Here is an 18,222-nt window from a genome sequence, read left to right as displayed (position 1 = left end):
CTTCAAAAGTAACCACTATTCCAACTTTTTAAGGCCATAAACCAGTTTTGCCTGTCTCTGAACTTCATATAAATAGAATAATAAAGTATGTATTCTCTTCTGTCTGGCTGCTTTTACTCAGCATTATGCTTGTAAGATTCATCCACGTTGTTGCATTACAGCAGCAGTTATTCCTTTTCATTGACACAGAGGCATACTGTGGAGATGTTCGGGTTCAGTTCCAGAGCATCACAATAAAATGAATATTGCAATAAAGAAAGTCACACAAGTATTTTTGGTTTCCCAGTGCATATAAGTCATGTTTACACTACACTGTAGTCTGTTAAGTGTGCAACAGCATTAAGCCTAAAAGAACAATGTACAGGGACTTCCCTGGTGGTGCAGTGGTTAAGAATCCACCTGCCAATGCAGGGGACACAGATTTGAGCCCTGGTCCGGGAAGATCCCACAAGCCGTGGAGCAACTAAGCTCCTGTGCCACAACTACTGAGCTTGAGCTCTAGAGCCCGCGAGCCACAACTACTGAGCCCGTGTGCCACAACTACTGAAGCTCGCGAGCCTATAGTCCGTGCTCCGCAACGAGAAGCCACCGCAAGGAGAAGCTCGCGCACCGCAACGAAGAGCAGCCCCCGCTCGTTGCAACTAGAGAAAGCCCGCATGCAGCCAACGAAGACCAAACGCAGCCAAAAATAAATAAACTTATTTTTTAAAAAAGAACAATGTACATACCTTAATTTAAAAATAATGTTAACCATCATCTGAGCCGTCAGAAATCTTTTTGTAATAGTAACATCAAAGATCACTGATCACAGATCACCATGACAAATAATAATGGAAAAGCTTGAAATATTGCAAGAATTACTAAAATGTGACATAGAGACATGAAGTGAGCAAATGCTGTTGGAAAAATGGTGCCAATAGACTTGCCCAACACAGGGTTGCCACAAACCTTCAATTCGTAAAAAAAAAAATGTAATATCTGCGAAGCACAATAAAAAAAGATATGCCCGTATAAATGAAATTAAGCACAATTCATTTATCCATACAGATGAGAGCATGGAGCTATTATGAATAGTACTGCTATAAATGTCCTTGCTTATGTCTTTGGGTGCACATATGTAAGCATTTCTGTTGGATATATACCCAGAAGTGTTTTTCTGGGTCACAGAGTATGCTAATATTCACCTTTAGTTGGTACTATCAAAGAGTCTTCCAAAGTAACTGTCTCAATTTATTTTCTCACCAACAGTGTATGAGAGTTCTAAGTGTTCCACACCGTCATGATCACTTTTTTCCCCCTAGTCTTTTAAATTTTAGCCATTCTGATGGCTGTGTAGTAGTATCTCATGGGGTTTTCATTTTCATTTCTCTGAAGACTAATGTGACTGAACATCTCATTGTTCATGTTTATTGGCCACTTTGAGAGCCTCTTTTGTCATTATGTCCATTTTTCTTTTGGGTTGTCTGTCTTTCTCTTACTGGTTTATAAGAATTCTTTACATATTTTGTTGGTTATATGCATTGCTAAGATCATCTCCCATTCAGTGTTTTTTTTTTTCCTTTAACTTTTTTGCCTTTTTACTTCCTAAATGACTTGCTAAACAGAAGTTCTTTTTTAATGTAGTCCAATTTATCAATTGTTTTCCTTAAAGTGAATGTCTTTTGTGACTTGCTTAAGAAATCTCTGGTTGTTCCAATATCAAGAATAAAATCTTCCTCTGTTATCTTATAGAAACTTTATTGATTTACATTTCACATTTAGACCTAAGAGCCACTTGGAAATACTTGCTTTATATAGTTTGAGGTTGGGGCCAAGACTCATTTTTTTTCCTTAAGTGAATAAACCATCTGACCTAGCCCAAGTTACGGAAAAGACCATCCTTTCCTCACTGCTCTGTAATGTAAGCACTGTCATAAATCAAATGTTTATCTACACGTGTGAGTCAGTTTCTGAACTTCATTTTCCACAGTCCGAACTGTCTAGTCTTAAGCCAACCCCATACAGTCTCATCTAAGTATTTTTTTAAATATCAATTTTTTAAAATTTGTTTATTTATTTTTGGCTGTGTTGGGTCTTCATTGTGGCGCTCAGGCTTTCTCTAGTTGCGGCGAGCGGGGGCTACTCTTCGTTGTGGTGCACGGGCTTCTCATTGCGGTGGTTTCTTGTGTTGCGGAGCATGGGCTCTAGGTGCGCAGGCTTCAGTAGCTGTGGCTTGCGGGCTCTAGAGCGCAGGCTCAGTAGTTGTGGTTCATGGGCTCTAGAGCGCAGGCTCAGTAGTTGCGGTTCACAGGCTCTAGAGCGCAGGCTCAGTAGTTGTGGCACACGGGCTTAGTTGCTCCGCGGCATGTGGGATCTTCCCGGACCAGGGCTCGAACCCATGTCCCCTGCATTGGCAGGCGGATTCTTAACCACTGTGCCACCAGGGAAGTCCTCATCTAAACTTTGAGTTCTTCTTTCAGGGTCCTTCTTTCTTCATGACTTACTGTTAAATACCCCTACTTAATCATTTCCTAAATGGATGTCTTTTACGTATTCTTGGCACTCTTCCCTTTTTTAACATTATGCTCCACAGCATGAGCATAGCAAGAGTCTCCATGATGGAATATACAGGCTGACTTAGCTACACAGTTGGTAAACTCTGCAAAAAAACTCACTCAACCTTTTAGTTTTACCCTACACCAAATGGATCAACAGCCCTGGTTTCCCATTTCAGATAATAAAATAAAATTTTCAGTTTACTCAGTTACTATAACGGCAATATTTTCTACCTAAAAAGAGCTAAGCATTAACTGAATGACTGACTGACTGACTGAATTAATTAATGAATGAATAATAATGATGACTATGTCTAACTTCTTTCATTCAACAGTAGCTATTCAAGTTTCTAAAACTTCTATCCTCCCAAACAATACCAGACTCCTGTCTAATACATATTAGAAGCTAACTTAACATCTTTTGACACAAAATAACACTTACCTGACTGAGAGAAGAGACAGAGCTCTCATGACCATGGTTCTGGCCAGAAGAACCTGAGCAGCAGCAGTCACTCTCCTTAAAGCCACAACCCGGTCATGAGGGTTTGCTAAGGCAGCTGCCTGTTCACCTAATGTTATTCTCCCGGAGGAACTCTTTTCTACAGAGCCATGGCAACCTGAAAAAAATAACATTTTGCTTAGTTTATAAGAAGGTAAGAAAAAAAATAGCCGGACTACTGAAAAAATTTTCCATTCTACCTAGGTTCTAGGCTACCAGGAAATAAAGCAAATCAATGTGTTTTGCTCATCTGGAACTTTGTTATACAGAAAATTGCTTGGGAGAAATGGACATTTCTAAGTCAATAATCTATTATAGGAAAAATATGATTCTTAAATTTTTTTGGTTTTATTTATTTTTGCTCATGTATCACTTCTACTGATATTAACAAATATAGTAAAGATATAGTTTTTAAAATATGCTTTGAGTACACATAAAGGGCTGAGTCACCAGTACTGCGCCAATTCTTTATTTAGTATTCCATACAGCAAAAAGTTACCATACCCTCACACCGAAATTAAAAAATACTGCAAAATGGTTTTTATTCATTTCCAGGTTTCTCTTAACACAAAGTTTAAAACAAACAAAAAACCCCCTACATTTTATAAATTTTCTTTTTATCACTTCAATATTTTATAAAAAGAAAATATCAGAAACTTAATATTATACTAGAGATTCAAAACATTAGAATAACTGGCTAAAGATACTTGATGGGATAGGAAATGTTGAACCCTTATTATTATTAACCTTTACCTTATTATTATTTACTTTTCTAAGAAGCAAATTAATATAGACTCTATAAAATCCATGCCAATCAGCATTTCAAGTTTACCTATTTGCATCAGAGTCTCTTCCATACTGTTGGTCGCTGTTACCATTGCTACTGATGCTCCCAATGGATCACTGTCAGGGAACTGGACTGGTTCTGGTACAATGCGGCGGTCGTTTAAACCAAGTGGTCCAGCGAGTAATTCAAACTCTTCTTCACCCGTCAGCTTTTCCTCTTCATCAACATCCAACATGTCCCAGTCTTCTGGAATTTAAATAAAGAAGTGTATGGTATGTGAATATAAACATGAAATAACTCTGCTGGCAATGGTTATTGTGAGATATGTCTAAAATGCAGATGGACTGAAAGCCGAGCGCCTACAAAATGAACTACGGCACCATCTCCTGGTGACCCAACCAAACTGCACTCCTGAGTTAGAGTGAGACTAAGGGAAAGGGAGGCAGAGCAGTCAAATCCATTTAAACCAAAAGCACATGTTACAGTTGGTAATGGAGGTTTCAACTAACAAAAAATATTGTTATGGGGCCAACAAAAAGTTCTTGACCCTGTCCATAATCATTAGGAAATGAGTTACTTCAAACAAATGAATGCTCCAGATAAACTGATGCTCACTTCAATTTTTTATCTTTTATTTTCCTCAATTAGGATGGAAATTCAAAATGTACTACATACTTTCCCTACTTTGAAGAAATATGTATGCCACCTGAAATTAACATTCTGTGGCAAAGCTAGTATTAGGACCCAGGTCTTTTTCCTTTGACTCTTAAAACTAGGGCTGTTGCTACCAAACTATCTTGAACTTTTGGGGGTAAGTTTAAGTTAACATGTACATAAATACAAACAAACACATGAAGGTAAGTTTTAGTAACAGATGTTAAGCAGAAGGTACATACAAAAATACATGTGAAATAAAGAAGCTCTCACAACAACTACCTTCATACACACTGTCCTGCTTGCCAATTAGATCTGGAGCTTGTCCCTTGTACCTGCACCAAACACGAAGAACATTGTGTTTTTATATAAAACAGTTAGTGCCCCAAAGTGCAAATTATGTCATTAGGACATTTTAAAAAGTCATTAATAAAGCAACGCAAAATTCAAAAAGTGTGTTTCATGTTATGGGCTAATGTAATAAAAACTATTGGTATTAAGTGACTATTTTACCAAAATACTGGGGAGGTTTCTAGGTTACCTACATAAGGCTTTTAATCAAAACCTATTCCAGAACATCTTAAAGACTTTAATAGTTGACAATAAGGGCAAAAACCCTACTCAATAGCAAACAGTTGCTATTCAAGGGTATAAAGAAGTAATATTTTCATGGAAGCTCATTTAATCTAAACAGTCTATATTTTTCATCAAGAAAAAAGACCTTAAGATGTCAAAACTATGGTGAGAAACACCAAAGAAAAAAATTGAACATAAGCCTCCTGAAGGGTAAAGCAAGGGTCCCACTCGCAACTTGACAACAAATTAAAGGTTAACACAGTCAAGCTCCGGTGAAGAACCTGAGGCCATACCACTGTTCCCAGACTACAGGCTCCCACCTCTGGCAGGAACTTGAATTCTTCCACCTCCCTCATCCTTGTCCCCAATTCAGCAATCATAGGTCTTTATAAAGGAAAGGTTAAAGTTTACTCCTCACATAAAAAAAGCTACAATTCCCATGTCTTAATGAGAGATACTTTATATACTTCGATCAGAGGGTATGGTTATCTATCCAATTTCAAGGTACCTTTCAGAACTTGTTGCCTTGGATTTGGTCTTCAGGGCTAAGTACTTTTCCCTGCAGCTGCCACATAGCAGGTAGTATGGATTTCCACTCCCACATTCACCACCGAACCAGCCATCCACATAGGAGCCGTTGCTGCGATAGCCCTGGCGGTTTGCACTGCGCCCACAGCCTGGGTGATTTCTCTTCATGTGCTGATTGAAGCTGACAACACTGCACTCACACAGTTCACATACCACCACTTCTTCCCTGTCTTCAGACTCACAAACATGCTGCACAAAATAATTTCATATCAAATTATTAGTCAAGTTAACATAAAACTAAGAAGAGGTAAAAAACATCATTTATTATATTAAATTAACAACTTTGTTTACATATGCTGGAATATTTGCAAGATGTTCATCAAGGCTATATAACGAAGTTCTTTCAAATTAAAATCCAGATCACACAGTCTGAAGGTGTTCTTTGCCCCTTCCTCACACTAGTAAGTGACAATAAAAGTAACTGACTATCCTACTGAGAAAAAAGTTATTAATAAAAATGACAATCTGCCCCATCTCAAATGATTTAAAATCCCTCCAATGAAAACTACTTTCATCTGACCATAACATGCATATCTATTTTCTGAATTTCTAAGAAGTCATTTGGATTCATTTATCTTATTAACATAATATGGTATATGCTCTTTCCTATAGAACTTATACCTGTGAACTTCTCAGTTTCCCTGCTACAAAAAGTGTAATGCTAAACAATGTAAACATACAAACCCATCATGTACCCTGCCCTTGGATGGAGGCATTTACAAGATCTAGGTGGCACTGGTTCCTAGAATGAGGCATTACAGTGATTAAATAGAACCTATAAAGAAGAAGAGCATGCATTCAGATAGCAAGGTAAGCACAGTAGCCATGTTAAACACCCAGCAGAGCTGACTGGGACCTGATGCCTATTTTGTAATCTATCTTTGATATCAGAAATCAAATTATCACAGCACGGCTCTATTCATCTAGTCTGGGGAGAGAAGCAATAAAATCGCACAGAGAAAGCAACAAGAGAGACTTTTTCTTACTAGTTTGTAGGTATCAAAGTAACCTCAAGTGTTAAAGCCCCAAACTTTAGGATGAGATGTCAGACTTTTCCGAGTGTTACAACTCTAGGAAATGCTGTTATTAGTAAGCTGTATGAACAGGAGGGCAGGAAAATAAGTCAGAGCAGCCCCCGCTGCAGTCACACACACCCAGGTAGGCCAATCCAGTACCTCTGGGATCCACATTCCCAGAATATCGTTGTCACTGGTCAGGTCTTGTCCAAACATAGCTTCCATCGCTTCATCATCAAGATCAATTTCCAATTCCTCATCTAAATTAAAGTCATACAATGCCCCTGGGTCTTGTTGCAAAGATATTCCTTCTCTCCGACTTTGATTCCTATGGGCCTGCACAGAGCGGTATAACCCCGCTCAGAACAAAACAAGAAAGGCATTTTATTTGCATGTATAAAATAATTCTGAATATTTTGCCAGTTCTTAACTGCCATACAATGCAGGTGAGAGCCTACCTCAGCTGACTTATTGGATTCCAAACCACAGACATAAAACTTTACCTAACATATATATATATATATATTCCTCTTCTGTGAAATGGGGATAATAGTATTCATCCCTTGCAGAGCTGCTGACAGGTTTAAATAAGATAATCTATGTAAAATATTTCATAATGTTTGTTATATAGAAGAACACTCAATAAATATGGGCTGTTATTATCCTTTTAGTTTTTTTTTTTTGTCAGTCGCTTTCATTAAATATTAAATACACATCCTATATGTTCTAAGACAGTCTCAGTTTTTGTTTCCATAAATTACTGAATCATTATTTACGTTTTAATAGTTCAAAGATTAAACTCTGTTTTGACAAATGACATATTCTAGATTTTAGTTTGGAAAATATATTCCCTATAATTTAAATTTCACATGCCCAGAACATAATCTTAAAAATATTTACTAAGAAAAAAAAATATTTACTAAGGTAATGAAAAAATATCTTTGCTTATCTGGGCCTTACCTAGTAGTGAAGCCCTAAAATTCACAAAGTACATCAGAAAAGCCAGTGCCTACTTTGGCACAGTGCTCTTTCTAGCTCCTTCTCATCAGTGATGCCTTAAACATGCATCTTCACTTCTTAAATTATAAGTATTTTGAGGGCAGAGAGAGCATTTATGAAATTTCTCAATATTTACAAGTGACCAGTATAGCCTTCTTCACCCAGAGGGAACTTAAAAATAAATCTATGAATGTATGCTGTGATTTAAATTATGTAAAATTATATAAATGCATAGAAAGTATATAAATTATATAAATGCATAGAAAGTAATATGCAAATAGTTGCTCTTTTAATGTGGAGGTACTGAATACTTAGTATCATTAGTTTAATGTTGCTTTTACATTTACTTTAAAATATAAACAAACTATGTAATACTTTCACCAAGAGAAGGATGTGAAACATACACTTACCTGCTCTTGCTAGCAATGTTCGAGCAGCTAAATCAAACTTGTGCCTTCTTGTAACTGCTGAGCGACCCCTAGCGGGTGGTCCACTTCCAGAAGCTGCATTCTCCACATGATCCAGATTATCAGGGCTAAAAGAGCAAGTTTGAAAGCAACACACATTTTTAAAAATCATCATGAACAGAAAGCACAGGTGCAAGCTTGCTTGTAGTACTTTTTCCTCCAAATATTATCGAGAACAAAATATGTTTGTTTGTTTGTTTGTTTTGCGGTACGCGGGCCTCTCACTGCTGTGGCTTCTCCCGTTGCGGAGAACAGGCTCCCGACGCGCAGGCCCAGCAACCATGGCTCACGGGCCCAGCCGCTCCGCGGCATGGGGATCTTCCCGGACTGGGGCACAATCCCATGTCCCCTGCATCAGCAGGCGGACTCTCAACCACTGCGCCACCAGGGAAGCCCCAAAATATGTTTTGAAACATATCTTTTGTGTCTGGCTTATAAATATGTCATATTGCCCTGAGCAATAATTTTATCTGGTTTTGAAATATACCAACAATGAAATTACGCTTAATGCAAGTTTAAATTCAAATGAGGTCAATGGCCTTAACTAAATCCTAAATGATTAAATACTTAAAAATTGAAACGATTGGGAATCCTTGCCTTGGAAAAACAGATATTTCAAAATAAGTTATGAAAATATTCATTAAGCTTGTCAGAAAAAGTCTGCATATTAATATAAGACAAGAGCCCCCCATATAACTTCATGAGCTAAAATGAAACAAAGATTTAAAGTCATAAGAAGTGCTGAAGGGGGAGGATTTTAGAAAGAATTACAGAATATTTTATTACATTTCTTTTTAGGCTAGGCATTATCAGAGAATTCATTTCACAACTTTAAAAAGGGGGGTATTGTACTGGATATTAAAAACTAAAGAAAAAATGAAAATATAAACCCATATTAAGAGACAGAAAAGATTTAAAAGTCCATTTCTATTGAATGCACTACTTTAAGTCAATTTATATTAAAATGAACATTCTAGTTTATATCTCTTATATAAGATAAAATTTTATCAGCATGTTTACTTTATTTCAGAATAAACTTATTTTAATTTTTAGTTTCTTCTTTTAACCAATTTTATATTAAAATTATTTCCTTATTTTCATAAAAACATCATTCAAGTCAAAACCTGTCATGTCATTCTGTTAAGGGTGCTTCACAGAAACGTAAGCTTGTAACTGAAATGTCCACCTTTTCATCTCTCTCTAGTTATCAACCTTATATACCATTAGAATCATCTATGAAGGGACATAATGGGGTTCTTGGGGTACCATTTATAACACATGGAACAGAAATATGGAAATTGGAATTTCACCTTTCACTAAAGCCTTCCTCCATTTCAGCAGCATCAGCTGATGGTATGTCTCCTGGTGACTGCAAATAGCAGGGATCATTTGACTTCCCACCACTGCCTACAACTGTGGCTCCGTGCCTTGAGTCGGCTGTGCTGCCTGACTGGGGCTCCTCCTCATCCTCATGCCCAGGGTGCTCTATCATCCACATGGCAAGGACAGTGATGTTCTGGGCATCGGCCTCTCCTCGAGCACCTGAACAGGGGGAAAAAAAGGTCTAATACTGACTTTGGGCAAAATAATTAGTTATTCATGCTATCAGTTTAAGACTGTCTGCTATGTTGCCACTGTAATTGAATCTTGTGTTAAAAATCTTACAAATCTTTATGGCCTCTTAAAAAACATACTGCCTTTAATAAAGATGGTGCTTCTCATAACTGCATATAATGATACATAAAAAGTTACAGTAAGAAAAATAAAAGGAATACAAATTGGAAAAGAAGAAATAAAACGGTCACTGTTTGCAGATGACATCATACTATACATAGAAAATCCTAAAGATGCCACCAGAAAACTACTAGAACTAATCAGTGAATTTAGTAAGGTTGCAAGATACAAAATTAATGGACAGAAATCTCTTGCATTCCTATACACTAACAATGAAATATCAGAAAGAGAAATTAAGGAAACACTCCCATTTACCATTGCAACAAAAAGAATAAAATACCTAGGAATAAACCTACCTAAGGAGGCAAAAGACCTGGACTCAGAAAACTATAAAACACTGATGAAAGAAATCAAAGATGACACAAACAGATGGAGAGATATACCATGCTCCTGGATTGGAAGAATCAATATTGTGAAAATGACTATTCTACCCAAAGCAATCTACAGGTTCAATGCAATCCCTATCAAATTACCAAATGGCATTTTTCACAGAACTAGAACAAAAAATTTCACAATTTGTATGGAAACACAAAAGACCCCGAACAGCCAAAGCAATCTTAAGAAAGAAAACGGAGCTGGAGGAATCAGGCTCCCCAACTACAAAGCTACAGTAATCAAGACAGCAAGGTACTTGCACAAAAACAGAAATATAGATCAACGGTACAGGATAGAAAGCCCAGAGATAAACCCATGCACCTGTGGTCACCTAATCTATGATAAAGGAGGCAAGAATAAACAATGGAGAAAAGACAGCCTCTTCAGTAAATGGTGCTGGGAAAACTGGACAACTACCTGTGAAAGAATGAAATTAGAACACTCCCTAACATCACATACAAAAATAAATTCAAAATGGATTAAAGACCTAAATGTAGGACTGGACATGATAAAACTCTTAGAGGAAAACATAGGAAAAACACTCTTTGACATAAATCATATCAAGATCTTTTATGACTCACCTCCTAGAGTAATGAAAATGAAAACAAAAATAAGCAAATGGGACCTAATGAACCTTAAAAGCTTTTGCACAGCAAAGGAAACCATAAACAAGACGAAAAGACAACCCACACGTTGGGAGAAAATATTTGCAAATAAAGCAATGGACAAAGGATTCATCTCCAAAGTATACAAACAGCTCATGCAGCTCAGTATCAAAAAAACAAACAACCCAATCAAAAAGTGGGCGGAAGATCTAAGTAGACATTTCACCAAAGAAGACATACAGATGGCCAAGAGGCACATGAAAAGATGCTCAACATCACTAATCATTAGAGAAATGCAAATCAAAACTTCAGTGAGGTATCACCTCACACCAGTCAGAATGGTCATCATCAAAAAGTCTACAAACAATAAATGCTGGATAGGGTGTGGAGAAAAGGGAACCCTCCTGCACTGTTGGTGGGAATGTAAATTGATACAGCCACTATGGAGAACAGTATGGAGGTTCCTTAAAAAACTAAAAATAGAATTACCATATGATCCAGCAATCTCACTACTGGGCATATACCCTGAGAAAACTGTAATTCAAAAAGACACATGTATCCCAGTGTTCACTGCAGCACTCTTTACAATAGCCAGGACATGGAAGCAACCTAAATGTCCATTGACAGAGGAATGGATAAGAAGATGTGGTACATATATATAAAGAAATATTACTCAACCATAAAAAGAAATGAAACTGGGTCATTTGTAGAGATGTGGATGGACCTAGAGTCTGTCATACAGAGTGAAGTAAGTCAGAAAGAGAAAAACAAATATCAAATATTAATGCATATATGTGGAATCTAGAAAAATGGTACAGATGAACCTGTTTGCAGGGCAAGAATAGAAACACAGACGTAGAGAACGGACATGTGGACACAGGGGGGAAGAGGAGGGTGAGATGAATTGGGAGATTAGGTTTGACATAAATACACTACCATGTATAAAACAGATAGCTAGTGGGAATCTGCTGTAGAGCACAGGGAGCTCAGCTCGGTGCTCTGTGATGACCTAGATGGGTGGGATGGGGAGAGGGGGGAGGTCCAGCAGGGAGGGGACATATGTATACATATAGCTGATTCACTTCACTCTACAGCAGAAACTAACACAACATTGTAAAGCAATTATACTCCAATTAAAAAAACATTAAAAAAAATTATACTACCTGTGGCTTCCATGGCTTTTGCAATCTGCCGGAGAGAGAACCCCATTTCCAACAAGGGTACTGCAATTGCTGGAGGAGGAGGAGAAGTTGAAAGTCTACTGCTTGGGTCTGACAAGGCTGAGACAAAAGAAAGAGAAGTCCTAAATATCACTATATGCCATGAATAAAAAGTATTCTTATAGTAACCATAATTCCCAATTTTCTTAATAGTGTCCGAATATAATGAAATGTTACTCTACTAAGAATTCTCTAGTAACTAAATATGATTAAATCTGATATAGCTTTTAAAGGTTTTTCTTAAAGATAAACTAGCTATTATGAAACAAAACTGCTGAAAAAAATGTTTAATGTTTTCTTTTTTAAAAATAGTTTCCTACTGACAAAAAATTTCAAGCTTTACAAAAATTTGTAAGAATAGTACAAAGAATTCTTTTACCCTTGAACCACTGGAGAGTAAGTAGCAGACATAATGCTCCATCTTCCCTGAATACATTAATATATTACTCTTACAAATAACAACATTCTCCTGTATAACCACAAGGCAACTATCAAAGTCAGGAAATTAACAATTATCATCTAATCCAGATTCCATTCTAGTTGCAAGGAAAGTCCTGATAATGTTCTTTACAGCAAAGGATCCAATCCAGGATCATCTTTACATTTAATTTTCATGTCTCTTCAGTCTCCTTCACTTTGATACTTTGAAGATTCCAGGCCAGTTATAGGGTAGAAAGTCCCTCAATCTGATGTCTGCTGTTTCCTCATGATTAGACTCAGGTTGTGCATTTTGGGCAGGAGAAGCACAAAACTGATGTTGCCCTCTTCTTACTGCATTCTATTAGATGGTTCATGATTTCATGTTGTCCCATTATGATGGGTCTGACAAGGTTAACTTGATGATGTTAACTTTGATCACTTGAGTGAAGCTGGTATCTGCCAGGTTTCTCCACTGTAAAGGTACTCTTTTTTTAATTTTCTTTGTAATTAATAAGTATTTGTGGGAAAACACTATGAGAATAGGTAAATATCTCATTCTTCATCAGTTTCACTCTGCATCCATTTATGCTTACTGGCTGAATTAATTATCATTACAACGGTTGACAAAATGATGGGTTTTTTTAAGTCCATCATTGCTTTCAGATTCATCAGTTGGTATTCCACTCTAAAGCAAAGCTTCTCCTTTCTCCATCAGTATAGGGTTATGGATTCTCATTGCATTCATGAGTTATTATCTGTTATTGTAATTATTATTTATTTTTATGCCCCAAATCTCCCAGATTTGGCCAGTGGATGCCCCTTCACTCTGATTTCTATATCCTTCCAGCCTGTGCCCATCATTCTCTGAGTACTTTGTCACTTTATGGCACAAGCTATTCTAGGCTCATCTCATACTGAGACCTGAAATCAGCCATTTCTCTCTCAGAAGATCAAGGTTCCTTCTAGTAGAGAGTGGTATTTAAAAGATAGGATCTTGGCACTAGGTGTGTGTACTGCTACTGAAGCATCACTGTCCCAAGGCCCTCTCAGTGGACAGCTGCCAGTGGAGGCCCTCTTCACTCTATATAGTTCTGACACCTAGTGCCAGGCCATATGGACACTTCTTTGCCCCACTTGGACTCCAAAACCTTATAACAGGCCACTCCCCACACACATGAGGTGTTTTTGTTCACCCCAATCTGGCTCTGACAACCCATACTGGACTACCATGCCACGCACCTCCCATACTCTGCTGGCATGAGTGCCTCCCTAGCTTGGCCCCACTTAATGGCTTTCAAATTGAATTAGTAAGGAAGAAGGGAAGGAGGGAAAGAGGGAAGGATGGAGGGAGGGAAGACTATAACTCTCATTTTTGCTTAAAAAAATGTCATTACTGCTACAGTGGTGATAGCCCTGATATATCTGATGGACTTCTCCTTGCCACGGTAGAGTAACAGAGACTAGATTTACCCTCACCTTAAACAACTAAAAAAACAGACAAAAATTATCAAACAACAGTCTGCAGATATTGGACAACAGGTAGTGTAGGACGGTGATCCCTGAGAGAAGAGAATCAAATGAGGCAAGGTGTACAACTGCCTTAGCTTACTGCCTGGAAAGAATTTCCCAAACTGCAGGTCAAGGAGGATAAATTCAAGCCAAACTCAATGGTCTCTCTGAATGGCGGAGACAGAGTAGAGAGTTCAAAAGTGGCTAGAATTCACAGGGCAGAATCCAGAAAGGGGAGATCTGTATGGAAAGAGGACAGCTACATAGATAGAGAACTCCAGAAATGTGCAGAGGGTCCTCTGCCCCTCAAGTCCTCAGCTGATGCTAATAGAGCAACTATCCAAATCTAGGGAAAGAATCACCAAGAAGTAGCAGGCAGAACAATCCTTAGAGCTCACAAAGGGTTGGGAAGTTTGTGTTACAACAAGCCAGAATGAAAAAACTTTGTAATGCATAAGGTATTAGATAGAATACTAAACAAACTAAAGGCTGTCCTGGTCCCACCTAACAAAGCTTAAAAGGAAGCCTTGAAAGAATCAAATTGTTTTCAAGTTACTTAACTGAATTCTAGAACAAAGTTTAAGTATAATACAATTAACGAAATACAAAATATCCAGCACCCAACTAGGTAAAATTCACAATGTCTGGTACCCAATGAAAAATTACCAAACGTGCAAAGAAACAAGAAAACACAATTCAAGATGAGGAGAAAAATTAATAGAAACAGATCTAGAAATAATTGATAAGTTAAGTACCACAGACATTAAAACAGATACTATAAATACACTTGGTTCTCGTTAATTGTGGATTCCCTATCTGCCAATTAATCTATTCCTTTAAGTTAATTTGTAACTCCAAAATCAATACTCATGGCACTTTCACATATTCACATGCACAGGGTGACCAAAAAATTCAGTCTTCTGATGCATTTGTTCCCAGCTGAGGTCAAACAAGGTGATGTTCTGTATTCTTGTTTCAGCTCTCAGACTATAACAAGTGTCCTTTCATGCTATTTAGTGTTACTTCTTTTGCATTTTTTGCGCTTTTTGTTGGTGATTTCATTGTTTAAAATGGCCCCCAAGTATAGTGCTGAAATGCTGTCTAGTGTTCCTAAGTGCAAGAAGGCTAAAACGTGCCTTACGGAGAAAATATAAGTGTTAAGCTTCACGCAGGCATGAGTTAATAGTGTTGCTGGCCATGAGTTCAATGCTAATGAATCAACAACACATATTAAATATGGTGTCTTTAAATTGAAACACACATAAAATAAGGTTATATATTGATCAGTTGACAAAGTGTGACCAGAAGCTCACAGAAACCTAGCCCTGTATTTTCCCTAGGGAACAATGGTTCAGTTTTCACTAATTCTGTGTTCACAGAATATAACTGCTTTAATAATGAGAACTGTTATTCCATGTATTCTGTAAGGTAGAGGAAAGACTGAGTATGTTAAAGAAGACATGGGAGATTTAAAAAAAAAGACTTATACAGAACTTCTAGAAAACTACAATATCTGAAGGGAAACATACACTGGATGGGATTAAGAGCAGATTAGACACTGCAGAAGAAAATATTAGGGACCAGAAGGCACAACAGTAAAAATTATCCAAAATCAAACACAGGCAGGAAAAAGAATTGAAAACAAAAACAGAGCAGAGCATCAGTGATTGTGATCTGTGGGATAACTGCAAGTGGCTTAACATACATGTAACTGGAGACACTGAAATGGAGGAGTAGTGGAACAGAAAAAAATCTGAAAAAAATAATGAATGAAAAATTTCCAAATTTAATGGACAACTTTAAACCCACATATCCAAAAACCTCAATAAACCCCAAGCACAAGAAACATGAAAAAAACTACACCAGGGCAGATCACAATCAAATTGCTTAAGCCCAGTGATAAAAAGAAAAATCTTAAAAGCAGCCAGAGAAAAAGGCATATTACATCAACATTAGAAAGACAGAAGACTTATCACTGGAAACAATGCAAATCAGAAGACAGTAGAGCAACACCTTCAAGTACTGAAGAAAAAGAAACAACAACTGTCAATAAAGAATTCTATTCCCAGTGAAAATATTTTTTCAAAAAATTAAGGTGAAATAGACTCTTTTGGACATATAAGAGCCAGAAGAATTCATCACTAGCAGATCACTACAAGAAATGTTAAAGGAAGTCTTTAAAGCAGAAGGAAATGATACCAGATGCAAATACTGATATACATAAAAGAATAAAGAATCTCAGAACTAGAAAATATGTGAGTAAATAAAAAATACATACTTTAGTTTTTTAAAATATCTTTAAAAGATAATTGGCTATACACAGCAAAAATAATAATGTATTATGGGGCTTTATAAGATTCATAGAAGTTAAATTTATAATAACAAAAGTAAAAAGGCTGCAAAAGGGGAAATGAAAGCATACTATTGTTAGATTCTTTTATTATACATGAAGTGGTATAACATTACTTGAAAGTAGACTGTGATAATTAAGAATGCATACTATAAACCTGAAAGTAATCTCTAAAAACACAACAGCAAGTATAGCTAATAAGCCAACAAAGGAGATAAAATGGAATTTTAAAAATACTCATTTAATTCAAAGGAGATAGAAAAAGAGAAAAAAGGAAACAAAGAACTGATGAGATGAAAAAAAAGATGGTAGATTTAAACCCAGCTAATAACAATAATCACAGTAAAGGTAAATGGTCTAAACATCCCAATTAAAAGGTAGAGAACTTAAGGCTGAATTTTGAAAGCTGGACCCAACTATAGGCTACCTTTAAGAAATCTACTTTAACAAAGACCCAAATAAGTTAAAGGTAAAATGATGGGAGAAGATATATGATTATATATAAATAATAATAATAAATAATAAAAAATTCAGAAGTGGCTACATTTATACCAGATAAAGCAGATTTAAGGGCAAACAGTATTAACACAGATAAAGAGAGTCATTTCATAACAATAAAGAGGTCAATTCATTAAGAAGATATAAGAATCCTAAATGTTTATGGACCTAAAAACAGAGCTTTAAAGTACATGAAACAAAAACTAATAAATGAAAGGGAAATAGACAAATCCACAATTATAGTTAGAGATTTCAACACCACTCCCACAATAATTGATAGAATAGGTAAATGAAAAATAAGTAAGGATAAAGAAGACTTGGACAACACTATCAATCAACTTGACCTAATCAACAATTTCTAGAACATACCACTCAACAGTAGCACATACACATTTTTTTCCAAGTGTAAATGGAACAGTTATAAAAACAGACCATAGGGCTTCCCTGGTGGCACAGTGGTTGAGTCCGCCTGCCGATGCAGGGGACACAGGTTCGTGCCCTGGTCCGGGAGGATCCCACATGCCGCGGAGCAGCTAGGCCCGTGAGCCATGGCCGCGGAGCCTGCGTGTCCGGAGCCTGTGCTCCGCAACAGGAGAGGCCACAAGAGTGACAGGACCACGTACCGCAAAAAAAACACAAAAAACAGACCATATTCTGCGCCATAAAATAAGTTTCAGAAATAGAGTCACAGATGTAGAAAACAAACTTATGGTTACCAGGGGGGAAAAGGGATAAAGTGAGAGATTGGGATTGACATATAAACACTACTATATGTAAAACAGATAACTAATAAGAAGCTACTCTATAGCACAGGGAACTCTACTCAATACTCTTGAATGACCTATATGGGAAAAGAATCTAACAAAGAGTGGATATATGTATATGTATAACTGGTTCGCTTTGCTGTACATCTGAAACTAACACAACGCGGTAGATCAACTATACTCCAATAAACATTTTTTTAAATGAATAAGCTTAAAATAGTGAATTGAACATAAGCATTTAGTTCTACTGATTCCTGAAAACCCATTAAAATGGCAGTAAAGGAAATATTTTAAATGCAGAAATCCATAAGGACTGAGAGAACAGGAAAACTGCAATAAAATTTTAGAAGTTAGAAAGCCAATGGGCAAACATAAATTGCCTCAGTGGTCCTGAGAAAACTGAATCCTCCAACAGCAATGAGGAAAGTCAAAACAACAGAACTTATTCCTCAGAATCTCAAAATGTTCAGAAATGGGTGGTAGCAGATACTTCTGGAAACAAAAGTGAGGCAAAAAAACAGGACTGATTGAGAGTCTAAGAAGCAATTAGAAAATGGTACAAGCACTATGCGAAACTATAGGCAGTTTCTAATAAAGTTAAATATCTACCACCAAAAAATAAATAAA

At 36.9% G+C, this 18,222-nt stretch overlaps 1 protein-coding gene across 12 annotated transcripts in view; it reads right to left on the bottom strand.

The window, feature by feature from the left end:
• Positions 1-18,222, bottom strand: part of HERC1 (HECT and RLD domain containing E3 ubiquitin protein ligase family member 1) — a 213,269-nt gene that overhangs the window by 52,159 nt on the left and 142,888 nt on the right. For 10 of the 12 annotated variants that reach the window (XM_060005804.1, XM_060005802.1, XM_060005812.1 and 7 more), the window contains 8 exons: positions 11,998-12,114; positions 9,431-9,662; positions 8,064-8,188; positions 6,793-7,013; positions 5,559-5,827; positions 4,757-4,809; positions 3,866-4,066; positions 2,977-3,151 (listed from right to left, as the gene is read on the bottom strand). In XM_060005804.1, coding sequence (XP_059861787.1) covers positions 2,977-3,151; positions 3,866-4,066; positions 4,757-4,809; positions 5,559-5,827; positions 6,793-7,013; positions 8,064-8,188; positions 9,431-9,662; positions 11,998-12,114 — 1,393 coding nt within the window. The remainder of the gene's footprint in view (positions 1-2,976; positions 3,152-3,865; positions 4,067-4,756; positions 4,810-5,558; positions 5,828-6,792; positions 7,014-8,063; positions 8,189-9,430; positions 9,663-11,997; positions 12,115-18,222) is intronic. The other 2 variants (XM_060005810.1, XM_060005813.1) reach the window with 1 other exon arrangement.

Source organism: Delphinus delphis, chromosome 2 (assembly GCF_949987515.2).
Source record: "Delphinus delphis chromosome 2, mDelDel1.2, whole genome shotgun sequence".
Classification (NCBI taxonomy): Eukaryota; Metazoa; Chordata; class Mammalia; order Artiodactyla; family Delphinidae; genus Delphinus; species Delphinus delphis.
The sequence above is the reverse complement of the archived record's forward strand: the minus strand, read 5'-3'. Positions and strand labels throughout refer to the sequence as shown.